Source organism: Nomascus leucogenys, chromosome 7b, assembly GCF_006542625.1.
Source record: "Nomascus leucogenys isolate Asia chromosome 7b, Asia_NLE_v1, whole genome shotgun sequence".
Lineage (NCBI taxonomy): Eukaryota > Metazoa > Chordata > Mammalia > Primates > Hylobatidae > Nomascus > Nomascus leucogenys.
Genome location: NC_044387.1, coordinates 50,023,773 through 50,049,731, shown reverse-complemented (window position 1 = coordinate 50,049,731; position 25,959 = coordinate 50,023,773). Strand labels below are relative to the sequence as shown.

Sequence of the window (25,959 nt, the reverse complement as noted above, 5' to 3'; positions counted from 1 at the left end):
TACAGTTAACATGAAAACCAGATGTTTTAAAATATATAACTCAAAATTCAGATCAAATAATATATATCCTAAATCTTGTTTAAAAAGTCATGTATAATCCACTAGTTTCACTATTTTTGGTGCTACTGAATAATGTATGGTTTGTATTTTTTGTTTTATGAGGTTTTTAAATTTGGTTTGAAATACTTGCTTTTTAGATTTACTGAAACTAGAATTAATGGGACTTTTTTGAAATTTTGCTTTTAGACCTAGGGAGTGACGGTTCAGAGTCAGATGTGCTCACAGTTATGGATGCTACGTCCACTGATCCTGGCTGAAGAGGTTCCAGCGACACTTGGATAGTAACTTTTGTTTCAGGAGGTAATCCTTCTAGTTGCTTAGGCTTCTTAAACATTTGATGACACTGGGTCTTGTGCTCCATTTTCTCCTTGAAAGTTAAAAACTGTAACCGGCACTTGGAACACTGGTGTGCACTCTTTCCCCAGTGGCCCCTATAATGACACATGTATGGTGTTGCTGTTTTGAAAATTTTGAGACAAAAGGGACAAAGCAAATTCTTTGTGTTTTCATGGCATGTTCTAAAATGTGTTTCTACATCAGCAAAGACCGACGATCTGTAATGGCAAACCTGGCACACATAGGGCATTTCGCCAGGCTTATGATGGTCCTTCATGTGTTGTAAGAGGACCTGATCTGTTTCAAATGACAACTCACAGATCTTACAGACAGCAGAGGGCTCCTGGGCAGTGTGGACATTTTCGATGTGACACTGTAGCTGGAAGGGAGTGGGAAACTGCCGGTGGCAGTGCTGGCAGGTGGTATGGTTTTCCCAGCTGTCGTTCCTCTGCTTCTCAAATTCCAAATGATGCTTCACGTGATTCATAAATTTAACATTTTTTAGAACTTTCACGCAGCTGAGGCATTTAAAGGTGGTGTGAGTCTTCTGTTCTGGCTGCACATCTCCTTTATGCTGTCCATAGTAAAAGTCACTAAGTAACACAATGGGATTTTCTTTCTTGGGATCAAAGGTCTTGTTTTGACTTGTTAGACTCAAAATGTCTGTTTTTGCCAATTCATTTTCCCTATCAAGATTTGTATTTATAGGCTTGAAATGGATATTGTCCTTTGGAAAAGCTGCTGGAAAAGGTGCTCCATTCTGAACATGGCTTAATGAGGTATGAATATTGTTTGAGGGTGTACTTTGCTGAGTATTCATTGTATGAAAGGTATCTGAAGGGGACGAAGCTGAAGAATTTCCTTCCATAATTCCATCCCTGAGTTTAGCCCTTTTGGGATTTATGCTGTTTACTTCGAAAGTAGAAAGTCGCTTTGATACATGAGGACTTTCATTTATACCTCCTACTGAAAGTGCTGCACTTACTGGATGATGCAATGAACCTGTGAATGTAATCAAAGGAGAAGGTAATTCTGAAGAGTTATTAGGCACAACTTGTGGTGAACTATTTCTATAATCAGGTTTAGACAAAGGCTCAATAATAATAGGACTATCTGTTGATCTCGATTCAAGTTGGGAAGCTGGCAGGACGGTCACTGCTTCTGATGTAAGGGTCTCATGACTTTTAGGCTGCAATTTGTTAGCAGTATCTTTTCTAAGGTGACCATACTTTTTTCTCCTTGACCATGAACCCGGGGTGACTCTGTTCAAAATGTTTGAAACGACTGGTTTTGAATTTGAAGTCACCCCAACAAAGATTAGCTCAGCATCTTCATTTACATGTTCCACACCAACAAAGATGAGCTCAGCATCTTCGTCATCTACTTGTTTGGTTTCTTTTATGTTCTTCTGTGGTTCAGGCTCTTTCTCTTCTTCACATGATTGTTCCATTTTCTAATTTTTTTATTCTTGAATGGTGTGGCCACAAGTCCCAATGCTTCCTTTATATAAACTGCCACCTAAGTACAAACATACATCAGTAAGTACAGGAAAATGCATTACCTTATTTAATTCTCCTCCAAAACATTGTTTTTATAAACATCACTATTTTACCAACAAGGACACTGAGACTGAAACAGCTTAAAACCTATGATAAAAGATCAGGTTCCTATGAATCTAGAATCATAACTTTGCTGTACTGATTGTGCTCTATTCCATTTTTTTTTTTTTTTAAACCTACCAGTAGCTAATCACTAGGCAAAATCATATGGAAAAGGACACACATTTTTACAAGGGCATCATTGTGCAGTGTTTAGAAACATGGGCTTTGGAGTTGAAGAGTAAGCTGGAATCCTTAGTCTGCCACACACCAGCTGCTTCCTCTTTAGCAAGTTTTTTACTTTAAAATGTATTTTCCTACCTTAAAGGCAAAAATTCTTATTTCTTAGACTTACAGTAATAGCTGGTTTTTTAAAAGCGCCACCTATTCAATGGCAGCTTGATTTGTAGTGGAAATGGAAGAAAATTACATTAAAGGTACATATCTCAATTGATTCATATATAGTAATCTCATAAACATTAATATAGAAAAGAGGTATTAAATTTATAGAGTTAGAGTACCTACACATAACCAACAAACAGCATAGCACAATGTCAAGTGCCAGGCAGATAATCTCATCCCAACTCATGGCCTTATAATCCATTCACTAATGCCTCCTAAATTTTCCCCTCCAGTTCTGACTTACCCACTGAACTTAAACACAACAGTGCTTCCTCCTCAATCTCTTCTCCACAGAGCAAGCAGATCGATTGTGTTAAACAAAGTCAGACTGTATCATTGTTCAGCTAAAAACCCTCCAATGGCTTTCTGATTAACTGAGAGTAAAAGACCAAGTATTACCAATGCCTAGAAGACTACACTACCAACCACACATACTGCTCCTACACTTAACTCATACTACTCTCCACTATCCACTTCACTGTAGCCACACTAACCTCCTTGCTATTTATTTATTTTAATTTTTTAAATTAAATTTTATTTTTTTGAGATGCAGTCCTGCTCTATCACCCAGGTATATATTTCAGTTCACTGCAACCTCCATCTTCCAGGTTCAAGTGATTCTCGTGCCTCAGCCTCCTGAGTAGCTGGGACTACAGGCACGCAGCACCACACCCAGCTAATTTTTGTATTTTCAGTAGAAATCAGGTTTCACCATGTTGACCAGGCTGGTCTCGAATTCCTTATCTCAGGTGATCCACGTGCCTTGGCCTCCCAAAGTGCTAGGATTATAGGCGTGAGCAACTGCACCTGGCCCTCCCTGCTACTTCTTGAACATACTAAGCTCTTTTCCTTGCTCAAAGCCCTTGTTCTTTCCAATATGAATGATCATTTGGGTATCTGCATGGCTAGCTCCTCACTGCCCTTAGGGCTCTATTCCAAGTATCCCTCTCGGTGAGGTTCTCAAATATTCCAGCCAACCTCTAACCCACATTCCTAATCTCTTTTCCCTTTTCTTTCATCCCCAAAGCCCTATCACCATTTAACATATTACAATCCTATTTATCTTGATTATTTTCTATTGTCCATCCAGTGGAACATAAAACTCAAAAGGGCAGGTATTGTATCTTTTGTTGACTGTTGTATACCCAGCACACAGGACAGGTGCTCAACAAATACAGAATTTGTTAAATGAATCAATAAATAGCGACTCTCCTTCATAAGATCCTTTATTTTTAAAGAAGACTATGCTCCATTAATTCCACATTTTCTATGAATTTACTCTGAGAACTTTATCCATTGGAAATTCCATAGGCCAATAAAAGACTTAAAGCTGCTAGCTTTTTACAAATATTTGACCACAACCAATAGTTTAAAAAAAGTTATATGGAGTCCAATTACACAAGCACATACACATAAATAATAACTACCTTTACTACACAGGCTGCATTCTAAAATTTTCTATTTCATTTTTCTTGTCTTTTTCTTTTTTTTTTTGAGACGGAGTCTAGCTCTGTCGCCCAGGCTGGAGTACAATGGTGCAATCTCAGCTCACTGCAACCTCTGCCTCCCAGGTTCAAGCAAGTCTCCTGACTCAGCCTCCAGGGTAGCTGGGATTACAGGCACATGCCACCACACCCAGCTAATTTTTGTATTTTTTAGTAGAGACAGGGTTTCACTGTGTTGGCCAGGCTGGTCTTGAACTCCTGACCTTGTGATTCACTAGCCTCGACCTCCCAAAGTGCTGGGATTACAAGCATGAGCCATGGATTACAAGCCTGAGCTGCGCCCGCCTCCTTTTTCTTAAATTAACCACTGACCCACAAAATCAGTTAAGCCTCATCACTAGGTCACTACTAGTTGTTTCAAAAACTGGTCTAATGCTAGCAAAATGTAGGCACTAGAAACCAAGGTTCAAAACTCACCAATTTCTAAAAACATATCAAGATTCACTGTATCCCATTGTGGACCCTTCAAATCAACATAATCCAAAGCATAAAAATTAAACTGATATCTAATACAAGCCATGCATATTGTTTCAATTTTAATTAGGATATCAGTATCTAATTTTGGAACATATAGACAATATTTATTCCTATAAATATGTGTATCACCTTGGAAGTGAATTTAAAAAGGAATACAATATTAAGCATTGTCAACTATATACAAACTGGTGTATCATGAATAGTGATTTACAACTTAATTAGTAGATATATAATGCCAGGAAAAACATAAGGCAGATATGAATACACTGCTCTCTGGAGTCAACTAAAATTGGTTTAGTCTGTCTATACACAACTTCAATCGCCTAACTCCAGGATGATGCCACCTAGCCCAGTGTTTCCTAAGCATTACTGACATTTGGGACTGGATAATTCTTTGCTGGGGGCTGTCGAGAGCACTGTAGGATGTTTAGCAGCATCTGTGATCTCTACCCACTAGAAACCAGCAGTAGTCCCCCAGGGTGGCAACTAAAAATGGCTCCAGGAATTACCAAATGTCCTGTGGGAAAACTCCTGCCCAAATCCAATCTTCTTCTCAGGATCACTTCCACATTTCCAGTAACTACCTTCTAGGTAATTCTAAATGTATTTTCTAACATCCTCTCTAAAGAAAATACCTGGCTGGGCACAGTGGCTCATGCCTGTAATCCCAGCACTTTGGGAGGCCAAGGCAGGTGGATCACAAGGTTAGGAGTTGGAGACCAGCTTGGCCAACACAGTGAAACCCTGTCTCTACTAAAAATACAAAAAATTAGCTGGGCGTGGTTGTGGACACCTGTAATCCCAGCTACTCAGGAGGCTGAGGCAGGAGAATCCCTTGAAGCCAGGAGGTGGAGGTTGCAGTAAGCTGAGATCACGTCACTGCACTCCAGCCCAGGTGACAGCGTGAGACTGCATCTCAAAAAAACAAAAGAAAATATTCTAATTCACAATCATTAATATTCTCCAATATCCTAAAAAATCAGACTATAATCTGACAACATGGCCATTAGATTTATCTGAAGATTAATTAGTTTATTATTATTATTATTTTTTCTTTTTCAAGACGGAGTCTTGCTCTGTCACCCAGGCTGAAGTGCAGTGGCACGATCATGGCTCACTGCAACCTCTGCTTCCCAGGTTCAAGTTATTCTCCTGCCTCAGCCTCCCGAGTAGCTGGGATTACAGGTGCGCCACCACGCCCAGCTAATTTTTGTATTTTTAGTAGAGACGGGGTTTCACCATGATGGCCGGGATGGTCTTCATCTCCTGACCTCATGATCTGCCCACCTTGGCCTCCCAAAGTGCTGGGATTACAGGTGTAAGCCACCATGCCTGGCCAATCTGAAGATTAATTTTTAAAGCCCCCAAAAGTTTATGATTTACTAAAGTTATATGGAGGGTTTGTAGACAGAGTTAGCATTAAGATGCCTAATTCCTGAATTCTGGTTTTGTGCTCTCTCTGCTAAAACTGACTTAGTGCACACCTATTTCTGATGATATTGCTGTTAACTGCTTAGTCTTCAAGAATTAAAGTGTCTCATTGGATTCATTTTTTCACTCTCTATTTTTTAAACCTGTTCAAACCTCCTCTACCTCCCAGAAAATGTCAAAGTACCTTATAAGCCATTTTAAAGAACTTTTAGAGCATCGCTTATTCTACCTTTCATGTCCATTCCTATTAATGGCCCCCAGCCCAGGCCGCAACTTCTAGGTTTAGGTCCACTGGTTACTTCATTTTTGTACACTTGTACTAGACCCTAAATTGTTCTGTCCTTTTTCTCTGTCCTTCAAATTATATAACACACCACCACAAGATGGATCTTAAAACACAACTGTAATTATATCACTCTTCTATTCCTAAGCATTAAATGATTCCTCCAATTCTAGAGAATATTTTAGGTATACATAATTTGGGTTACGCTATGGGCTGAACTGTGTTCCCGCCATCCCAAATTTGTATACTGAAGCTATAACCCCCAATGTGATGGTATATAGAGATGGGGCCTTTGGGTGATAATCAGGTTAAGATGTATTCATGAGGATAGGGCCCTCATGATGTGATTGGTGCCCTTATAAGAGGAGATACCACAGACCTTGCTTCCTCTTTCTGTCATGTGAGAACACAGCAAGAAGGCTGTCATCCACCAGCCCAGAAGAGAGCCTTCCCTAAGGAACCAAATTGTCTAGCATCTTGATCTTGAACTTCCCAGCCTAAAAATGTGAGAAATGAATTCCTGTTGTTAATAAACCATCGAATAAGCAAAGAAGAAAAACTTAAACTGGGTTCTAATAACACTGCTGGACTTCCTAACCAGTTGCTCTTGGTTAGATATTTGGCTGTTGTCCATACTGCTTAACCCTCCATCCAACCATCATTCAAGATGAAAAAGAGGAATAGAGCAAGGATCAGGAACAAAGCTAATAAGTTAATAAACAAATTCATTAAGAACAAGAGTAGTATTAGACCATGAGAGTTTTCTTCTCCTCTAGATGTCCACAGACCCTTCTCTACAAATGTCCACCAATGGATGAATGAATGCTTATTTTCCAGTTTGCCAGAATCTTGAGATACTGGGGTAGGGAGGTTAGACATGCAAAGACATATCAGATCTAATGGATTTGTCCTCAAAAGTCAATTCACACCCCCGTGATGGAGAAGCCAATAGGAGGGCTTCAATTCCAAAGAAAGCTGAGAGATCAGTGGATGATAACCCACCTTCTAGATTATTTCTGTGCATTCAAACAATGGCCCTTCTAGTAGATCACTGTTATAGCCACACACAAGTTTTTTTCAGGCATCAGTCCTACTTGAGTAACTTCTGTGATTAGATTTTAGGCCACCAGGACTCCTATGGTACCTATCCCCACCATCTTCCCTTGCCTATCACTTTCTTCACCCCACTGCTTCTTTCTCGAACTTGTCCCCCACCCCCACAAATAACTCTACACATTTGCTATCTTAGAATTGAATGCCCATTAAACAGAGATCCTTGCAGTAAATGGGAGTCTTATAGGATCCTTAAAACTACAGCAAACATTTGTATTCCATCTCAGGGCAACTAAATAAAACAAAAATAACTTTTTCATAAATATTTTTTAATAAATACTTTTTCAAAAGTAAGCTGAGGATGGTAGTGGAGTGTAAAATAGGGTTGAAACTAGCCTGAGAGGCCAGGTGCGGTGGCTCACGCCTGTAATCCCAGCAGGGGATTACACCTGGAGGCCAAGGTGGGTGGATCACTTGAGGTCAGGAGTTTGAGACCAGTGTGGACAACATGGGGAAACCCCATCTCTAATAAAAATACAAAAAGTTAACCAGGCATGGTGGCACACACCTATAGTCCCAGCTATTCAGGAGGCTGAGGCACAAGCATCTCCGGAGAAGTTGCAGTGAGTTGAGATTGTGCCACTGCACTCCATCCTGGGTGACACAGCGAGACTCCATCTTTAAAAAAAAAAAAAAAAAAAAAGGCCAGGCTCAGTGGCTCACACCTATAATCAGAGCACTTTGGGAGGCCGAGGTGGGTGGATAACCTGAGGTCAGGAGTTCGAGACCAGCCTGGCCAACATGGTGAAACTCCATCTCTACTAAAAATACAAAAATTCGCCAGGCATGGTGGTGGGCGCCTGTAATCCCAGCTACTTGGTAGGCTGAGGCAAGAGAATCAATTGAACCTGGGAGGCAGAGGTTGCAGTGAGCCAAGACTGTGCACAAGACTGTGCCATTGCACTCCAGAGCCTGGGCAACAAGAGCAAGACTCCGTCTCAATTAAAAAAAAAAAAAAAATCTAGCCTGAGAGTCTAGGAGGGGAGTAACTATTAAACCAAGGTCGTTCCTTATCAAAAGACATGACAATTTTCACAGACTAGACTGAGAGAAAAATGAAGAATTTACAGATCCGTACTACTATTTCCACTCTTGCTACCTCTCTGACCTTTTATCCCCTTCAAGTGCATGTCCAAATTTACCTTCTCCATAAGACTTACTCTGACTACACTATGTAAAATTACAATTCTCTTATACCTCCTCAACTTCTAAGCCTGCTCTATTATTTTTTTCCTAATTCTATAACATCATCTTCCATTTCACCAGAGAATTGGCATTTTTATTATACTTACTATCTTTCTTCCTCCACTGGACTATTTGTTAGTTCCTTCTGTTGAAACAGTTTGTTTTGTTTTTGTTGTTCATTTTTGTCTGTTATGTTTTCTGATTTCTCTCAAGTGCCTAAAGCAGTGCCTGGCACATAATAAGCACTCAAATATTCATTAATGGCAAAAGGTTATCTAGAAGTAGTCAGAAATCAATTCAAAAAGGTAGACTGAGGGAAAAGTGGAAAATGTTCAAATGTGGGAAACAGCCAATTTTCTTCAAGTCTGGGAGCTCCTAAGGTGTACTGTTAGAGGAAATGTGACAGCCCCACAATCCTGGGGTTCAGAAGAAAAATATGTATGGCCAGATCTCATCATAAGGACAATAGTTTGGGGAAGCCTTTCCTCAGAAGAGTATGTGTGTGGTTAAAAACTCGTGTGTGGTTATAACAATGGTTTACTAGAGGCTGGGCATGGTGGCTCATGCCTGTAATCCCAGCACTTTGGGAGGCCGACGCAGGCGGATCATAAGGTCAGGAGTTTCAGACTAGCCTGGCCAACATGGTGAAACCCCACCTCTACTAAAAATACAAAAATTAGCCAGGCGTGGTGGCACCCACCTGTAATCCCAGCTCCTCAGGCAGGAAAACTGCTTGAACCCGGGAGGCAGAGATTGCAGTGGGCTGAGATTGTGCCACTGCACTCCAGCCTGACTGACAGAGCAAGACTCCGTCTCAAAAAATAACAAAGAAAAAACAATGATCTACTAGAAGGGCCATTGTCTGAATGCATAGAAATAATCTGGAAGGTGGGTTATCATCCACTGATCTCTCAGCTTTCTTTGGAATTGAAGCCCTCCTATTGGCTTCTCCCATCATGGGAGGTGAGAATTGATTTTTGAGGACAAACCTGTTAGATCTGATATGTCTTTGCATGTCTAACCTCCCTACCCCAGTAGGAGTGGGATCTACTCTTTTTTTTTTTTTTTTTTGGGAGTCTCGCTCTGTCACCCAGGCTGGAGTGCAGTGCTGTGATCTTGGCTCACTGCAACCTCCGCAGTTGCTGGGTTCAAGCAATTCTCCTGTCTTGGCCTCCCAAGTAGCTGGGACTACAGGCACATGCTACCACGCCCATCTAATTTTTGTATTTTTAGTAGCGATGGGGTTTGACCATATTGGTCAGGCTGCTCTAAAACTCCTAACCTCGGGTAATACACCCGCTTTAGCCTCCCAAAGTGCTGGAATTACAGGCGTGAGCCACCGTGCCCAGCCTGGGATCTACTTTTAAGCAACAGAGAAAATCAGTCATTTTTCCCCTTTTCCTTCCCTTCCTCCTATGAGCAGAATCTTGGTCTCCATCTTTAAAAAAAAAAAAAAAAAAAAAAAAGGCCAGGCGCAGTGGTTCACGCCTGTAATCCCAGCACTTTGGGAGGCCGAGGTGGGCAGATAACCTGAGGTCAGGAGTTCGAGACCAGCCTGACCAACATGGTGAAACTCCATCTCTACTAAAAACACAAAAATTCGCCGGGAGTGGTGGTGGGCGCCTGTAATCCCAGCTACTTGGTAGGCTGAGGCAAGCGAATCAATTGAACCCGGGAGGCGGAGGTTACAAAGGAGATTTGACAGGGTGGCAGTTCAAACTAAAAGTGGTCTGATAGTTCAGAGTCAAGTTTCTTCACTAAAGCTGAGTTTTTAAAGGCCTTGAAGAATGATTTAAAGACGGGTTGTGGAGGACCACAAAAAAGACAACTAAAAAAAGGCATAACAAAGTCAATTTGTTAAATGCCCAGCAACAGGGTGAAGTTAAGGGGAATGGTGGAATAAGGACCTACAGATAGCTGCTGCTTCATAAAAGCAAAGAGAACACTAGCAAAAACTACAAAAATCACGTTTTTCAGATCCTGGAAATTAAAAAAAGCTTGTAAAAATCAAAAGATTTTATTACAAAATGGTTTGGCAGTTCCTCAAAATGTTAAACATAGACTTATGATCCCACAAATCTACTTCTAAGTATACACTCAAAGATATAAAGGTACTCAGGTACATGTATACATGTTTATAGCAACAATCCATAATAATCAAAAGGTGGTAAACAACCTAAATGTCCATCAATGGATGAATGGATAAACAAATCACGGTATATATATATAACAGAATGTTTATTCAGCCATAAAAGAAACGACATACTGATACATGCTACAACAGGGTAAACCCTGAAAACATACCATGTGAAAGAAGTCAGGCAGAAAAGCTCATATATTGTATGATTTCATTTACAGGAAATATCAGAAATAGATGAATCCATAGATATTAAACAAAGATTTGTGGTTGCCAGAAGATAGGAAAGGGAAAATGGTGAGATTCTTAATGGGTAAAGGGGTTTCACTTTGGAATGATGGAAATGTATCAGAACTAGATAGAGGCAGCACACGTATAATATTACAAATGCACTAAATGTCACTAAATTGTTTATTTTAAAATGACTGATTTTAAGTTATGTGACTTTCACTTCAATGAATTATTTTTTAAAAATAAAGAGGGTATATTACTACCAACTACACAGAAATAAAGAGAATTATAAAGGAATACTATGAAAAATTATCTGTCAACAAATTAGATAACCTAGATGAAACAAATTCCTAGAAAGACACGAACTAATGAACTGACTCAAGAACAAACAGAAAATATGAATGGATCCAAAACAAGTGATAGAATTAGTAATCAAAAAACTTCCCCAAATAAAAGCCCAAAATCATCGATAGCTATGCTAGTAAATTCTTAACGTTTTTAAAAGAATTAACACCAATCCTTCATTAACTCTTCCAAAAATTAGAAGACAGAAAACTTTGCACATCTTTCTATGAGGCTAGTTATTACTCTTATACCAAAATCAAACCAAGAAATCATATAAAAAAAGAAAACTGGCCGGGCGCGGTGGCTCACGCTTGTAATCCCAGCACTTTGGGAGGCCGAGGCAGGCGGATCACGAGGTCAGGAGATTGATACCACGATGAAACCCCGTCTCTACTAAAAATACAAAAAATTAGCCGGGCGTGGTGGCGGGCGCCTGTAGTCCCAGCTACTCGGAGAGGCTGAGGCAAGAGAATGGCGTGAACCCGGGAGGCGGAGCTTGCAGTGAGCCGAGATCGCGCCACTGCACTCCAGCCTGGGCGACAGAGCGAGACTCCGTCTCAAAAAAAAAAAAAAAAAAAAAAAAAAAAAAAAAAAAAAAGAAAAGAAAACTACAGGCCAATATCCTCTTTTTTTTTTGAGACAGAGTCTCACTCTGTCGCCCAGGCTGGAGTGCAGTGGCGCGATCTCGGCTCACTGCAAGCTCCGCCTCCCGGGTTCACGCCATTCTCCTGCCTCAGCCTCTCCGAGTAGCTGGGACTACAGGCGCCCGCCACCACGCCCGGCTAATTTTTTGTATTTTTAGTAGAGACGGGGTTTCATCGTGGTCTCTATCTCCTGACCTCGTGATCCGCTCGCCTCGGCCTCCCAAAGTGCTGGCTGGGATTACAGGCGTGAGCCACCGCGCCCGGCCAATATCCCTTATAGAGGCAAAAATCCTCAACAAAATGTTAGCAAACAAAATCTAACAACATATGTAACGATTACATACCATGACCAAGTGGGATTTATTTAAAAAATACAAGGATGGTTCATTCTATGAAAATCAACCAATATTAATTTTATTTTTATTTTTTTAATTTTAATTTTTTTTTTTTTTTGAGTCAGAGTTTCATTCTTGTTGCCCAGGCTGGAGTGAAATGGCACAATCTTGGCTGACCACAACCTCCGCCTCCCAGGTTCAAGCAATTCTCCTGCCTCTGCCTCCCGAGTAGCTGGGATTACAGGCATGTGTCACCACGCCCAGCTAATTCATTTGTATTTTTAGTAGAAACGGTTTCTCCATGTTGGTCAGGCTGGTCTCAAACTCCCGACCTCAGGTGATCCGCCTGCCTCGCCCTCCCAAAGTGCTGGGATTACAGGTGTGAGCCACCATGCCCAGCCTATACCATTTTAATAAAGGACAAAAACAACACCTGCCTGCAGAAAAAACACTTGACAAAAGCTAACATTCTTTTATGATTTGAAACAACAAAACGATTAGGAATAGAAGGAAACTTTCTCCACCAGACAAAGGCATCTGTATGAGACTCACAGCTATTATAGTATCATACTTAATGGTGAGACTGAAAGTACCCCTGCCCCTAAGATCAGGAAGAAGACAGATGTCCACTTTAACCACTTCAACTCAACACTGTACTGGAGGTTCTACAGCCAAGGTAATTAGGAAAGAAAAGGAAGCAAAAAGCATTCTGATTGGAAAGCAAGAAGTAAAACTATAATGGAGATGACAAATACAAATAACTCAATTTTTTAAAAGGGCAAATAACTTGAATAGACATTTCTCCAAAGATGATATACAAAAGACCAAGTAAATATATTCAGTGTTATTAATCATAAAAGCAATGCACATTAAAACCACCATGAGATACCACCTCACACCTACTAGGATAACTACTATTAAAAAACAAACATTGTTGGAAAGAAATTAGAATCCTCATGCACAGTTACTGGATTGTAAAGTGGTATAACTACTACAGAAAACAGTACAGAAATTCCTCATAAAATTAAAAACAGAACTACTATATGTTCTAGCAATCTTACTTCTGGGTATACATCTAAAAGAATTGAAAGCAGGGTCTCGAAGAGATATTGGCACACCCATATTCACAGAAGGACTATTAAAATAGCCAAGGGGTAGAAGCAACCCAAATGTCTACCCAAAAATGAATAAACAAAATATGAGATATATATATATACAATAGAATATTATTCAACCTTAAAAAGGAAGAAAATCTGTCACATGCTACATGTTTAAACCTTGAGGATATTATGCCAAATAAAATAAACCAGTCACAAAAGACAAATACTTTTGTATTTGTGTAATTCTACCTATATGAGGTAACTAAAATAGTCAAATTCATAGAAACAGAAAGTAGAGGCCAGAAGCAGTGGCTCACACCTGTAATCCCAGCACTTTGGGAGGCTGAGGTGGGCAGATCACCTGAGGTCAGCAGTTCGAGACCAGCTTGGCCAACATGGCAAAACTCTGTCTCTACTAAAAATACAAAAATTAGCTGGATGTGGTGGCAGGCACCTGTAAACCCAGCTACTTGGGAGGCTGAGGCAGGAGAATTGCTTGAACCCAGGAGGCGGAGGTTGCAGTGAGCTGAGATCACGCCACTGCACTCCAACCTAGGCGACGAGAGAGAAACTCTGTTTCCAAAAAAAATTAGCTGGGCGTGGTGGTGGCACACACCTGTAGTCCCAGCTACTCGGGAAGCTGAGGCAGAAGAATCCCCTGAATCCAGGAGGCAGAAGTTGCAGTGAGTGGAGATCGCACCACTGCACTCCAGCCTGGGCAACACACCAAGACTCTGTCTCGAAAAAAAAAAAAAAAAAAAAAAAAAACAACAACAACAACAAAAAAAAACAGAAGGTACAATAATGGTTACCAACAGCTAGGGGCAGAGGAAAAGGGTGAGTCTGTTGTTTAATGGGCATTGTTCCAGTTCTGCAAGATGAAAAAGTTCTAGAGATCTGTTTCACATCAATGCAAATATATGTGAAACTATTGAACTATTAATTTAAAAATGGTTAAGGTGGTAAATGGTATGTGTTTTCACCACAATAAAACAGTTCATTTTAAAAACAGGCCCCAATCGGGCATGGTGGCTCACATCTATAATCCCAGCACTCTGGGAGGCCAAGGTGAGAGAATCACTTACAGTCAGGAGTTTGAGACCAGCCTGGCCAACATGGCGAAACCCTGTCTCTACTAAAAATACAAAAATTAGCCGGCATGGTGGCATGCGCCTATAGTCATAGCTACTCAAGAGGCTGAGGCAGGAAGAATCACTTGAACCCAGGAGGCAGAGGTTACAGTGAGCCGAGATCATGCCACTGCACTCCAGCCTGGGCGACAGGGTGAGACTCTGTTAAAAAAATAAAATAAAAATAAAAAATAAAACATAAGCCAGACACAATGGCTCATGCCTGTAATCCCAACACTTTGGAAGGCTGAGATGGGAGGATCGCTTGAGACCAAGAGTTGAAGATCAGTCCAAGCAATGTAGTGAGACCCCTTCTCTACAAAAAATTTAAAAACACAGGCACAGTGGCTCATACCTGTAATCCCAGTATTTTGGGAGGCTGAGGCAGGAGGACTTAGTCAGCTCAGGAATTCCAGACCAGCTTGTACAACACAGTGAGACCCTACCTCTACAAAAAATTAAAAAATTAACCAGGCATGGTAGAGTATGCCTGTGATCACATCACTGCACTACAACCTTGGTGCCAGAGCAAGACTGTCTCAAGAAAAAAAAAAAATTTAAATTTAGCTGGGCATCGTGGCACACGCCTGTAGTCCCAGCTACTCAGGGGTGGAATGAGGCAGGGTGGCAGCTGAGATGGGAGGACTGGAGCCTGGGAGGTCGATGTTGCAGTGGGCCATAATTGTGTCACTGTACTGCAGCCTGGGCAACAGAGCGAGACCCTGTCTCAAAAACAAACAATAAAAAAATGGGCAAAGGATTTGAACGCTTCTCCAAAGATACACAAATGGCCAAGAAGCACATGAAATGCTGTTCAACATAATTAGTCATTAAGGAAATGCAAATCAAAATCACAATGAGCTATTACTTCACATCCACTAGGTTAGTTATAACCAAAAACAATCTCAAGTGTTGCAGAGGATGTGCAGCTATCTGAACCCTCATATACTGCTGGTGGTAATATAAACTTGTACTTTGGAAAAGTTTGGCAATTGCTCAAAATTTAAATATAGAGTTACCATGTGACCCAACAATATCACTCCTAGGTATATACCCAAGAGAACTGAAAATATAACACATATATAAGCTAGCTGGAATATAGCCATAATGCTGCTACAAAGTGCAAACAATCAAATGTAAATTAATTGATGAATGAATAAACGAACTGTGGTATATCCATACAATGAAATACTATTCAGCCATAAAAAAAATTGAAGTACAAACAGGCACACAATATGGTGTACCTTGAAAATACACTAAGTGAATAACACCAGACACAAAAGGCCACATATTTTATTATTTTACTTATACGAAATGTCCAGAATAAGGCAAATTCATACAGACAGAAATAAAGTAGCAGCTGCCATGGGCTTGATGAAGAGGAATGAAAGGAATATAGTAGATTTGAAAAATGGCCCCCAAAATACCAGGTCCTATTCCCTTAAGCCTGTAAATGATACCTTATTTGGAAAAAGGATCTTTGCAGATGGGAAAATTATCCTGGACTATACAGGTGGGCCCTAAATGCCATCACAAATGTCTTTGTAAGAGAAGCAGAGGGAGATTTCACACATACTCTAGGAAAAGGTGATGTGAAGACAGAAGCAAAGATTAGAGTGACATGGTCACAAGCCAAGGAACGTCACATCCACAAACTAGAAGATGCAAAGAAGGGATTCTCCGCTAGTTTCCCAGGGGAGGACAGCCCTGCCAACATCTTGATATAGGTCTTGTGAAACTTATTTTAGACTTCTGACCTTCCGAACTAAGGGAGAATAAATTTTTGTTGTTTTATGCCACCAAGTTTGTGATAATTTGTTATAGCAGCCATGGAAAAGTAATATAGGGAGTGACTACTAATGGATACAAGGTTTCTGTGGTTGATGAAATGTCTTGGAATTAGATATTGCTGATGGTTGTATAATTTTGTAAGTATATAATACTAAAAACCATTCAATTTCACACTCCAAAGGGTGAATTTTATGGCATATGAATTATATTTCAAAGAAAAAAATGCCTAGCAACAGGCTGGTATAACCCTCCATCTCCCAACAACCGCTGCTAAATTTTCAAAGCACCATTAAGCAGACTCAATTCGTAACAAGGATAATGGAACAATGCAAGCTAATCTAGCCAACAAAAAGAATTAAGCTAGTATTAGGTGGTCAATTTATAAATTGTAGTGGGAGTCATACATTCCCAAGGATGGAACAGTTATATCTCCTTGCAGAGTGAACTCTTCTCCGATACCAAGGACTTGGAAGACCAAATAAATTATATGTAGGATTACCAAATATGCTGGTATGACCAAGACAGTTGCAGTTTAAACTTCTATCTCTGTGTAATTATGGATAGTGCCACTCTTCAATCTTTAATAAGTCCTTCAGTTTAGATGATAAATTACATAGTCAACCTAGTTATAAGGAATCTAGAGGTTGTAAAAAGCTGTGAGAGCATATTCTATGCAGACTACATAGGTCCTCTCATGACTCCCTGTGTAACTTGGGTCTCTGCGACTGAGAAGCTCCCAGGGGAAAAAACCCAGTTAAGACTTCTGCAGAGCATTCACATTTTGTTTCAAACTTATACAACACTAATGCTTAAGCTCAACTCTCAGAATTGTATTATTCAGTATTATCCAAATGACTGATTAATTTATACACTGAAGGGAAAGAACGAGGAATGGACCTATACACACTTGTAGTTTACAAGCATAAGAAGCTAACAAAGAATAAGATTAAAATAACTTGTGCCAGGCCGGGCGTGGTGGCTCACGCCTGTAATCCCAGCACTTTGGGAGGCCAAGGCAGGTGGCTCACGAGGCCAGGAGTTTGAGACCAGCCCGAACAACATGGTGAAACCCCACCTCTACTAAAAATACAAAAACTTAGCTAAGCATGGTGGTGCACGCCTGTAATCCCAGCTACTCAGGAGGCAGGAGAATCACTTGAACCCGGGAGGCGGAGGTTGCAGTAAGTTGAGATTGTGCCACTGCACTGCACTCCAGCCTGGACAACACAGCAAGACTCTGTCTGAAAAAAAAAAAAAAAAAAAAAAAAAAGGGCTTCCACACTGTGGAAGCTTTGTTCTTTTGCTCTTTGCAATAAATCTTGCTACTGCTCTCTCTTTGGGTCCACACTGCTTTTATGAGCTGTAACACTCACCGCGAAGGTCTGCAGCTTCACTCCTGAAGCCAGTGAGACCACGAGCCCACCAGGAGGAACGAACAAATCCAGATGCACCTCCTTAAGAGCTGTAACACTCACCACGAAGGTCTGCAGCTTCACTCCTGAGCCAGCGAGACCACGAACCCACCAGAAGAAAGAAACTCTGAACACATCCGAACATCAGAAGGAACAAACCTCGGACCCACCGCCTTTAAGAACTGTAACACTCACCGCGAGAGTCCGCGGCTTCATTCTTGAAGTCAGTGAGACCAAGAACCCACCAATTCCAGACACAGAAGGATTCGACCGCAATCCACGTTCTTAGCAGGACTATTTCTCACTTTTGCCTTTCTCCTCAAACCCCCACTTTCTCCTCATTCTCAGTGGATGCCTCTTCATACTTTACTAAGAAAACAAATACTTTCTCTTCAGCCATTTGTATCTCTAATCCCATATAACACTTTCCCCTCTTCCCCGCTTCTAATAAATACAAAAAAAAAAAAAAAAAGCTTGTGCCCACATTAACTAAGTGTTAAAAGCCAAAAGGTGAAAGTCACTATTCTCTTTTCACATATCAAATTGACCCTAAGGTAATATTGCTGCATTAGAACTGAGCTGGTGGGAGGGATGTTAAGAAATTAGGGAGAAATTGTTAATCTGCAGAAAGACCATCATATAAGGTTCTGTGTGTAGCCAAACATACACATTTGATGTTCTGATGTTTGCTATTTTAGTGGAACTATAGCTATAAAATGTATTCAATCAGTAGAATTAAAACATATTCCAGTCCACAAAAAACTAAGAGAGAAATTATACAGGAATGATCAAGAATCTGCACAGTTCTGATAATCTCATGACTACAGAGAAAAGGAGAAGGGGAAGCATCAAGGTGGTATTTGAGAGGAATTTAAGAAGACCATTCATTCAATAAAAGTTTGGTGGGCCAAAAAGGTGCCATGTATTGGTCTGGCGATATAGCAGTGATCCAAAGTCCTTCACTTCAGGGAGCTGACATTCCAGAAGGGGTAGTCAGAAAATAATTTTTTTTTAACAAAAAGTAACATGGTTATATAAACACTAGGGAGAAAAATAAAGTAGGAAATGGAGGCAGGTTGATACTCATGTAACATGAATATGGCTATCTGGGGAAGAATACTCCAACAAAGGGAACAGCAAACACAAAGGCTCTAAGACTGGAGCACTTAACACATGCAAGGACTGATCAATAGGCTAACATAGGTGGACCAATTAAAAGGGTGACAAGTTAGAAATGAGATTAAAAATGAGCTGTTTGTGGCAAAGGAAAGCCAAGATCATGTAGGCCATTCTAAATTCTTCAGCTTTGGCCGGGTGCGGTGGCTCACATCTGTAATCCCAACACTTTGGGAGGCCGAGGCGGGCGGATCACCTGAGGTCAGAAGTTCGAGATCAGCCTGGCCGACATGGTGAAACCCCGTCTCTACTAAAAATACAAAACTTAGCCAGATGTGCTGGCGTGTGCCTGTAGTCCCAGCTACTCGGGAGGCTGAAGCAGGAGAACTGCTTGAACCCAGAAGACAGAGGCTGCAGTGTGCTGAGATCGTGCCACAGCACTCCAGCCTGGGTGACAGAGCAAGACTCCGTCTCAAAAAAATAAATAAAAATAAAAATAAAATAATAATAATACAAAAATTAGCTGGGTGTGGTGGCGGGCACCTGTAATTCCAGCTACTTGGGAGGCTGAGGAGGAGAATCACTTGAACCCAGGAAGCAGAGGTTGCAGTGAGCCAAGACCGCACCATTGCACTCCAGCCTGGGTGACAGAGAGAAACTCCATCTCAAAAAATAAGTACATAAATAGATAAAAAATAAAAATAAATTCTTCAGCTTTTACCCTGAGTGCGATGAGAGATTACTGGAAGGCTCTGAGTGAGAAGTAATATGATCTGATTCATTTCATCAGGATTGCTGTGGCTACTGTGTGGAGAATAGACTTTAGAGAGTAATAGGGGAAGCAGGAGACAAGAAGCTACTGAAATATTATAAACAAAAGATGATGGTAGTATCAGACAGGGTGCAGAAATGGAGATACTAAGAAGTCGGACTCTAGATAAAAATCTAGAAGGCCCACAAGGTTTATTGATGGATTGGGTTTGGGATGTGAAGGAGAGGAGAAGGACACACAAGAGGTAATGCTGAGCAGGTAAATCTATGAGATCAGAGCCCAAGAAAGTACTGAGGTAGGTACTTAAATTTTGAAGTCTTCAGTATGTAGTATTATTTAAAACACAAGACTGGATGAGATCACTCAGGGAAAGAGGTCTGAGATCTAAGCTCTGGGGCATTCCATTGATGAGAGGTCATGGAGATGAGAAGGAGCTGGTAAAGGAAATTACCAGAAAAAAAGGAGCTGGTAAAGGAAATCACCAGAGACTGAGAAGGAGCTGGTAAAGGAAATTACCAGAAAATAAATTGAGGTAAATTGGTAAATTGAGAAGGAGCTGGTAAAGGAAATTACCAGAAAAAAAAAAAAAAAAAAAACAATTATTCACAGCCATTCAGGTGGGAGGAGAATTGAGAAAGAGAAGCATCCCAGAATCCAATGAGGAAGAGAAAAGGAACAACTATAATATATGCTGCCAATAAATCAAATAAAATCAAGAAAATCAACTAAAACTGACTAATGGATTAAGCAAAGTGGAATTCATTGGTGACCTCGACAACAGAGGGTTTAAGGAAGAACGAGAACAGGAGATAGCAAATATGGACAACTCAGGAGAAATTTTCCTGTAAGGACAAGCAAATACAAAATAAAACAAGCAGATGGGAGATGTGGCATCAAAAACGAGATCTTTAAGGTGAGGTGACAGTACAATCAGTATGTTTGCTATTAATATTAATATTAATGATCCGGAGAGACAGAAAACCCTAGACAAAGAGAAGTCTTGCTAGAATAATATCCTTAAATAAACAAGTGCACATGTAGAGGCTCTGGCCTTAGCAAGAAGTCAAATTATTCACCCAGAGTAGCAGGACAATGCTTTGAGATCCTATGGAAAAGGGTTAAATGGTGGATAAATGGCTGTAGTGGCCATCCTCCAAGATGGCCCTAAATGAATCCCACTTCCTGGAATTCACATAGTTGTAGCCCTCTCCCACTAACAGGGTTGGCCTGTGGGATCACGCACATACAGCAGGAAGTGATGGTATGCCACTTCAGAAATTAAGTCATAAAGACTCTGTCCTTCATCTTGGGTACAAGGTCTCTTGAATCATTTGCTCTGAAGTAAGCCAGCTGCTGTGACACGAACAGCCCCATGGAGAGGCCCACAGAGTGAGGAACTGAGGCCTCTTGCCAACAGCCCCGTGAGTGAGCTTAGAGGCAGATGATCCAACCCAAGTCAATTCCGCAGAGACTGACAATCCAGCCAAAAGTTTGACTGAAACCTCATGAGAGACCCTGAGCCAGAACCAGTCAGCTAAGCCACTCTTGGATTCCAGACCTTCAAAAACTATGAGGTAATAATTTTTTTTTAACTTTAAACTACTAAGTTTTCAGACAATTTGTTACACGGCAATAGATAACTAATACAATGGGTCTCACTGAGCTGTAATCACAAATTGCTGGGCACAGAATTCACTATAATCTCACCTACTGGCATGCAATGACTTCAGATGACCGCCCCTGTCCTGCTGCATGCAATTACCTCATGAAATACAGTCGTTGAGAAAGAGGGTAGGATAAAAGAAGTCAGCTTCATATAACTTAACATCCATGATGCTCTTAGTTTTTTTTCAAGAGATCTGGTAAAAGAATGCCACTACCACCCTCTCCTTTCTCAAGAAAGCAATTTAGAGGGTTCCCGAATGACCTACATCAACAATTGGCCTGAACTAATCATACGCATCATTCGGATTCCCTCAGTAAAATATTAAATACTCAACAGGTATGTTTTAGCACAGGAAAGGGCAAGAGAGCGAAACTGAAGGAAAAAAGATACAACTTTGGTCCTTATCAGGGAGACTTCTCTTTTCTTATCTCAGGTTTATTACAACGCAACTTTTAAGAACTTGAACTATTCCAGGCAGAAGGTCACATCCTTGAGGTAACCAGAGAGAAGCATTAGTTACTTACATGTCACAGGAATATTTTCGATCCCACTGCCTACCTGACATTGCCATTTAGGTGTTTATCAATCATCTCACACTTAACCAGAAAAGTGAACTGAACTCCTTTCCCCCAGATCTGTTCCTCCAATCTACCCTACCTTAGCAAAGGAAAACATCCCACCCGCCAACTGCCCAAATCAAAAGCCTCCAAATCCCCTCAGGTCCTGGCTCTCACGGGAGGGACTCCATTAGAGTCCCAGGGGCTGCATTAAGAGTCCCGACAGCCACGCAGTAAATAAGACAAGACGCTGCGGTAGGGGAGACAGACCGATACATTCAAATACCTTAAGGGGTCTGGGCCTACAGGTCTCCAGAACGGGGGAGGGCCTGGGGTTACAAAGCAGTTTTCAGATTTTTAAATACATTGAGCGCCAAAAGAGACCCCGCGGGGGCGATGGGGGAGGGGAGCGCACTGGGAGCCAGGAAAGGCCCCTTCTCCAGGAGGCCCGGGCCCAGCCCGGGGGTGGAGGCGTCTGCGTGAGGGAGTGGAGGCTGATCTGAAAGTGGCGCCCGCTGAGATTAGGGAAGGGGGTGTGCGTGAGGGGATCGTGGGACCTGCTTCTGCCCTGCACTCCCCACAGAAAGCGGCTGCATTGCAAAGGCCGCTCCGGCAGCGCACAGCCAAGCGCGGTGTCGCGACCCGCAGGGCTGCGGCTCACCATGAAATCCCTCAAGTCTCCCCTCAGGCAACGCTGAAGCCGCGCCACGCCCCCGTCCTTACCGGTCCGGATCAGCTGCTGTTCCCGAGCTGCCGGCCACGCACCGGCCCCGGAGGCGCTCCCGGGGCAAAGCCGGCGGCGACTACGCCTCCTCAGGCCCCCGGCGCCGCCGACGCGCACGCCTCCACACGCGCGCGTCCAGTGGAGACCTGCGATTGGCTGCCAGGTGCCGGCGCGAGATCGGCGCGGCTCCGAGCTGGGCGCATGCGCGCGCTCTGACGCCCCTGGTGGCGACTGCTGGACGCAGTGTCGGGTTGAGAGGGAGGAGGGCAGCAGCAATTCCCCTGAGGCCCTGGAAGGATCTTGGGTTCCGGATCAGGGTTCCAGGCAGTCAGGGTTCCAGAGCTGAGGGGGCATCCAAGCAGTCAGGGTTCCAGAGCTGAGGGGCATCCAGGCAGTCAGGGTTCCAGAGCTGTCGCAGCCAGGGCTCGGGGTAGGGGGTAGGCTTCCAGTCCATCAGAGGATGGTTTGCCCACCAGAAGGCCAGCTGTTATAATTCTCAGGGGTGGTCCCTTTGTTGACTGTCCATGCTTAAGGGATTGTGACGAAACAACTGAGCCTAACATCTGTCCTCTTCTAGCTACATCTGGGACCAGTTGAATCCAGCCCGCCACCTGTTTTTGTACAGCTGGCAGCAAGCTAAGAACCGATTTCACGTTTTTTTAATGGCTAAAAAAAAGGAGAATAATATTTTGTGGCATGTGAAAATTATATGAAATTAAAAATTCAGTGTCCATAAATAAAGTTTTATTGGAACAACAGACATGCCCATTCCTTTAGGTATTATTTATGCCTGTTTTCCTGCTTCAACAGCAAAAGTTGATTAATTGCCAGAGACCATGTATGAAAAGCTTAAAATATTTACTATCTGGCCCTTTACAGAAAGTTTGCCCACTCAATTTACTTGCAGCTTTGATTTTTTTTTAATTGACCAATTCTGCCAAAAGTCTATTTTAGCCATCTTTTTGGGGGTGGGTAAATCGCTTTTGGTTTCATTAATCTATAATGTTATTTTCTTATCTATTTTATCCATTTCATTCTGTTATTTCCTTCCTTCCTGACTTCATAGGCTTGCTCTGTTACTTCTCTTTACAACTTTTGGAGAAAAATGCCTACCTCGTTTGCTTGTAAACTTTTTTATTTCTCTTGTATTTAATGCTATAAATTTACCTTTAAGTACCAGTTTAACTGTGTCCCACCAGTCCGCTTAGTAATATGTTCATTATCCTTCAATTAGTTATGTCCTAATTTTCCTAGTTGTTAGAAATGCTTGTTCCCAGTGCTGCAAAGAAAGAGCACTTGAACATAAATTTAATTTTCTCAGCAAGGCCATTTTTACTTTCTGCAGAAAGGGTACACTTGCCAGCAGTTTTGCCACGAGAGTACCCCAAACAAAGGATACAGGGTTATTTATAACCTGATGCATCCACCCTACTGCTGTGTCCGGTTTCCATTGGCTGGAACAGGACCTCACATTCTGTGTTTGTCCCGATTGGCTAACAACTTAGAACTTTCTAAAAGAGGCAAAGGCAGAGGAGAACAAAGGAAGGAGGATGTAACTTGTGGAATGCTGAGAAAGGTAAAAACACCTCCAAATAGGAAGAGGAACAGGCTATGACCTAATGCTTGCTTGGACCAGTATAAACGTGCCAGGGCAAATATTTAGGCTAAATTGTGGGAGCTAAGAACACAAAGTATATTAATTTATTACGGCTAGCAGATATCTAAGAATGTTAGCACAGGTCTTTGAATAAATTTTACTTCTTTTTTATTTATTTATTTATTTATTTATTTTATTTTTATTTATTCTTTTTTTTATTATTATACTTTAGGTTTTAGGGTACATGTGCACAATGTGCAGGTTTGTTACATATGTATCCATGTGCCATGTTGTTTTGCTGCACCTATTAACTCGTCATTTAGCATTAGGTATATCTCCTAATGCTGTCCCTCCCCCTCCCCCCACCCCACAACAGTCCCCAGAGTGTGATGTTCCCCTTCCTGTGTCCATGAGTTCTCATTGTTCAATTCCCACCTATGAGTGAGAACATGCAGTGTTTGGTTTTTTGTCCTTGCGATAGTTTACTAAGAATGATGTTTTCCAGTTTCATCCATGTCCCTACAAAGGATATGAACTCATCATTTTTTATGGCTGCATAGTATTCCATGGTGTATATGTGCAATATTCTTTTTTTTTTTTTTTTTTTATACTTTAGGTTTTAGGGTACATGTGCACAATGTGCAGGTTTGTTACATATGTATCCATGTGCCATGTTGATTTCCTGCACCATTAACTCGTCATTTAGCATTAGTGTATCTCCTAATGCTGTCCCTCCCCCTCCCCCCACCCCACAACAGTCCCCGGAGTGTGATGTTCCCCTTCCTGTGTCTATGAGTTCTCATTGTTCAATTCCCTCCTATGAGTGAGAACATGCGGTGTTTGGTTTTTTGTCCTTGCGATAGTTTACTGAGAATGATGTTTTCCAGTTTCATCCATGTCCCTACAAAGGACACGAACTCATCATTTTTTATGGCTGCATAGTATTCCATGGTGTATATGTGCCACATATTCTTAATCCAATCTATCGTTGTTGGACATTTGGGTTGGTTCCAATTCTTTGCTATTGTGAATAGTGCCGCAATAAACATACGTGTGCATGTGTCTTTATAGCAGCATGATTTATAGTCCTTTGGGTATATACCCAGTAATGGGATGGCTGGGTCAAATGGTATTTCTAGTTCTAGATCCCTGAGGAATCGCCACACTGACTTCCACAATGGTTGAACTAGTTTACAGTCCCACCAACAGTGTAAAAGTGTTCCTATTTCTCCACATCCTCTCCAGCACCTGTTGTTTCCTGACTTTTGAATGATGGCCATTCTAACTGGTGTGAGATGGTATCTCACTGTGGTTTAAATTTTACTTCTAAGAGAAGTCACTATTTATTCCTAATTAGACAGGGAGGAAAGCCTTTGAAGAGGAACCTCTGCTTTACTTTTTACATAGTGATTCTTTCTAACACAAGGGTTATATAGTATATGTTATTTTTGAAATCTATGATATTTTTAAAAGATTTTTTAATTGTATTATAATCAAATCACATGGCCTAAATATTACTCACCCTTGCATTTGAAGATTTCTGTTCAGTGAAGTGTACCATAGTCAAAATGAAGAGATCATAGATGTAAAGAAGATATTTGCAGTATCTAAAATGTATATATGAGGCTGATATGTAAAGAAGATATTTGCAATATCTAAAATGTATATAAGAGGCCGGGCACGGTGGCTCACACCTGTAATCCCAGCATTTTCGGAGACCAAGGCAGGCAGATCACTTGAGGTCAGGAGTTCAAGACCAGCCCCAACGTGGTGAAACCCCGTCTCTACTAAAAATACAAAAATTAGCTTGATGTGGTGGCACATGCCTGTAGTCCCAGCTCCTCGGGAGGCTGAGGCATGAGAACTGTTTGAACCTGGGAGGCAGAGGTTGCAGTGAGCTGAGAATTGCACCACTGCACTCCAGCCTGGGCAACAGAGCGAGACTCCATCTCAAAAAATAATAAAATGAAAAATAGGCCGGGCGCGGTGGCTCACGCCTGTAATCCCAGCAC

The 25,959-nt window shown here is 41.5% G+C and overlaps 1 protein-coding gene across 2 annotated transcripts; it reads right to left on the bottom strand.

The window, feature by feature from the left end:
• ZNF280B (zinc finger protein 280B) lies at window positions 1-22,467 on the bottom strand. Of its 2 annotated transcripts, XM_004088483.3 has the most exons (3): window positions 22,350-22,467; window positions 6,472-6,589; window positions 1-1,914 (listed from the first exon to the last, which is right to left on the bottom strand). In XM_004088483.3, the coding sequence occupies exon 3, from the start codon at window positions 1,844-1,846 to the stop codon at window positions 215-217; it is 1,632 nt and encodes a 543-aa protein (XP_004088531.2). In that variant the 5' UTR covers window positions 1,847-1,914; window positions 6,472-6,589; window positions 22,350-22,467; the 3' UTR covers window positions 1-214. The 2 variants fall into 2 exon arrangements, with proteins under 2 accessions (XP_004088531.2, XP_030671811.1); XM_030815951.1 differs by lacking the exon at window positions 6,472-6,589 and having other exon boundaries at window positions 22,350-22,445.
• Between the last annotated feature and the right edge of the window lie 3,492 nt (window positions 22,468-25,959).

Excerpts from the sequence above, each read along its gene's own strand:
- ZNF280B (XM_004088483.3), bottom strand. The coding sequence starts at position 1,846 with ATGGAACAATCATGTGAAGAAGAGAAAGAGCCTGAACCACAGAAGAAC.